The 3464-nt window shown below is 43.4% G+C and overlaps 1 protein-coding gene across 1 annotated transcript; it reads left to right on the top strand.

The window, feature by feature from the left end:
- Positions 1–264: 264 nt before the first annotated feature.
- On the top strand, positions 265–2215 carry CHRAC1 (chromatin accessibility complex subunit 1; the record flags this gene model as incomplete). The annotated part of the gene is made up of 2 exons (XM_010168305.1): positions 265–391; positions 1898–2215. Coding segments are annotated over 2 exons (273 nt in total), but the record flags the coding sequence as incomplete, so codon positions are not given.
- Positions 2216–3464: the final 1249 nt, after the last annotated feature.

A 3464-nucleotide genomic window follows, 5' to 3' on the forward strand; every position in this document is an offset into this window, starting at 1 on the left:
AACCCGCCTGGACGCCTTCCTGTGTGATCTCATTTAGGTTCCTGCTCTGGCAGGGGGGTTGGACTGGATGATCTTTTGAGGTCCCTTCCACTCCCTGATATTCTGTGATTCTGTGAAGTGGGTCTCTCCACAAAGCATCCAGTATATGTACACGTAAATATGGCATTTGTAACTTTAAACAGAGATAAAAGAAAACTGCCAACTATACATCTGAATTCATACAATAAATTGACTATTTATTCTCCTTTGCTTTACTTTTTTTAGGAGCTTTTTGTTCAATATTTGGCTGCCTACTCCTACAAACATGGCAGAGGCAAGGAGAAGAACGCTCTGACTTACAGTGACCTGTCTCATACTGCGGAAGAGTGTGAGACCTTTCAGTTCCTTGCAGGTATCTGTAGCATGATGGTAAATCTAGTACGTAATTTAGAAAACAATATCTTGCTCTTACTGAATTGTTTTGTGAGAGCACAATTCTCCTACTGGTCATTAATCTCCTGTGTAACATTCAACTGGAACTCATAAACTGCAGCACTGAAAACATTTCTTTGTGAATGGGGATTTTTCTGGTGCTTCAAAATTACACAAGGCTAATTAGTTCCCAGCATATTGCCTTAAGCATTTCTTATATTCCACCAACTCCATCTGAACGCTTTCAGCCTAGAAAACAAGATCACTGCACAGCATTTTGTGAGAAGTTATGTGGCCTCAAAATTACATATTTCATAGAACTGTAGAATGTTGTGAGCTGGAAGGGACCCACAAGGATCATCGAGTCCAACTCCTGTCCCTGCACAGGACAATCCCAACATTCAGACCATGTGTCTGAGGCCACATGTTGGCCAAATGCTTCTGGAATCTTGTCAGGCTTGGTGCCATGAGCACCTCCCTGGGGAGCCTGTTCCAGTGCTCCACCACCCTCTGCCTGAAGAACCTTTTCCTCATGGCCTACCTCACTCTCCCCTGGCACATCTTCCTCACATTTCCTCTGGTCCTATCACTGGTCACCAGAGAGAAGAGATCAGCACCTGCCCCTCCTCTTCCCCTTGGGAGGAAGTTCTAGACCATGATGAGATCTCCTCTCAGTCTCCTCTTCTCCAGGCTGAACAAACCAAGTGACTTCAGCCTCTCCTCATACCCTTCCCCTCTAAGCCCTTCACGAATTTAGTGCCCCTCTGGACACTCTCCAGGAGCTTTAGATCCTTTTTCTCCTGTGGTGCCCAAACTGCCCCCAGGAGTGGAGGTGAGGCTAAATCTGTGTCTTGTTTCTCGAAGTGATTCATCATATGGTTCCTCTCTCATTTTATATATATATAGATATATAATGTCCACACTTGTGCGTGCACACACACTTTACTGATACTGGAGTTTCTGTTGTAACACTTGGCTATAGGATACAGGTTGAGAATAAACTATTCCTAGCCCAGTCATTCTGTGGTCTCCCCGTGGACACACTTTCAGAGCACACAGTTTGCTTTTTCTCAGGTCCATCATTATTGCCCTGAACAAGTATCTTACCCTACTTCAGAAAAACCCTTTCTACATCTCAGAACTGGGATAGCTGTCTCACCAAGTCTGTCGAAGGCAGCTGAGTTATTGAGCACTGGATTTTACAGCCAATAAATAATGTACATCTGCAGCTAGTAAGGACAGTTGCCAGTAACCAGGTGTAAAACATACGCCAAATCTTTGGTTATTTGTACTCTAAGTGGGTAATTCCCACTTACTCTTCCAGCTGTGTAGGTCAGACTGACTTACCTGGTTATTCACTTAAATCATAATATTTTTAATAAAGCTTCTTTTCAGCTTCATTTCACCGGGGGTTTGGATGCAGCAGTATTAATGAGGCAATGTAAGTATTTAAACTGACTACAAAAGAAACAACTCTACCTTCCAGATATCTTGCCAAAGAAGATCCTAGCTAGCAAATACCTAAAAATGCTTGAGAAAGAGAAGCGAGATGGAGAAGTGGGGGAAGATGATGGAGAGGATGAGGAAGAAGAGGACGAAGATGAAACTGTTGGTGAAGATGTTGGATCTTAAGACCAGAGGAGAATTGCTTCATAGTGGATCCATTTTCTGTTGTATAAAGGATGTTATTTTTGTGACTGAGAATCCAGATGCTGGATATATTTATACACTGAGCCATCTGCTTTTGCTTTGTTTAAGAAGTTTAGAAATTGGACTTTATATTTGTTGAAGAATGGAATTCTTCCCTCAGAAACATGCCGGGGTAAGAAGAGCTGATGTAAATCTGACAGCAGAACTCGCTCAGATGATTTAAAATGACTTCTTCAGACAATCACTATCCAAATTTAAAATTTCTTCCAGGCAGCTTTCAGTCCAAAACCTCTTTCACCCTCTGACTAGAGGAGAGTCCTTCCCCACTTTATGTTTCTTCTCAGAGCGGAAGATGAAGAGAGGGGAGGTTTTTTTACACAGTGTCTCCTGTCCTGAGCCATCTTGAGGAGTCGGTAACAGGTCACACCCCTCAGTTTGCAGGAACAGTGTCAGGGCATCAGCAGTGGACCAAGCCCATTAAAAAAAGTCTTCTGTAAAAATCCACCCCATCAGCACAGAAACAGGGTCCGTTCCAAGAGCTGATGTGGTTCTGCAGCTGTGGTGATAAAAAAAAATGCACGTGTTTGTTAGATAACAATGTAAATATGTACATCTAGAACCTTCTTCTCTCATGAACTCTCTGCTTCTGCAGTCTGTCCATCGTGTTCTGCCACAGCGCACATGGAAGGCTGTTAAATGTGGATTGCTGAGAACGAGCGACCATTTGAGTGTCACAGCTGGATTTTTTCATTTGTTTTTCTTTTGGGATTGTTGTTTTTTTTAACTCTAGAAATGGTAACCGTCCCCTGTAGAACTTTATATGCAACTTTTTAAAATAAATGTTTTGTATGAAAAGTGACAATTGATGCAGACACTTTCTATAGTTCTTTCCAGCTTCAGTCATGCACAGGATCAGCGTGCAAGCCTGGCGTGCTCACTGGTCATCTTTCCAGGAGGAAAGGGGGGAAAAAAAAGGCTAAAAGTGATGTTTTGAATGGTTTCCATCAACAATACCAACTGGATCTGGTAGCTGCTTTATCTCAGCCCATCAGCTTTCTCATCCCATTTTCTCCTTCTGTCCTGCTGAGGAGGTGGAGTGAGCAGCTCGGGGTGGATCTGGCCCCAAGGTCAACCCTCCCCAAGCCAGAAATGCCAAAACAGCACATGAACCCAGAGTGACACATTAAAGGCCACACACATCAGGTGAGATCAGTGCAAACAGACTCACCAGTACAGTGGCACACTGGGATAAGATTTCCAGTGACACATCCCAGTCCATCTGCATCCCTTGCAGTAAATCAAAAGCCACGTTCACAAGCTATTACAAAGTCCCAGCTATAAACCACATCAATTAACATGAACCTCAGTGTCCTGGTTTGGGCTGGGACAGAGTTCATCTTCTC

Source organism: Antrostomus carolinensis, unplaced genomic scaffold (assembly GCF_000700745.2).
Source record: "Antrostomus carolinensis isolate BGI_N321 unplaced genomic scaffold, ASM70074v2 scaffold44905, whole genome shotgun sequence".
Classification (NCBI taxonomy): domain Eukaryota; kingdom Metazoa; phylum Chordata; class Aves; order Caprimulgiformes; family Caprimulgidae; genus Antrostomus; species Antrostomus carolinensis.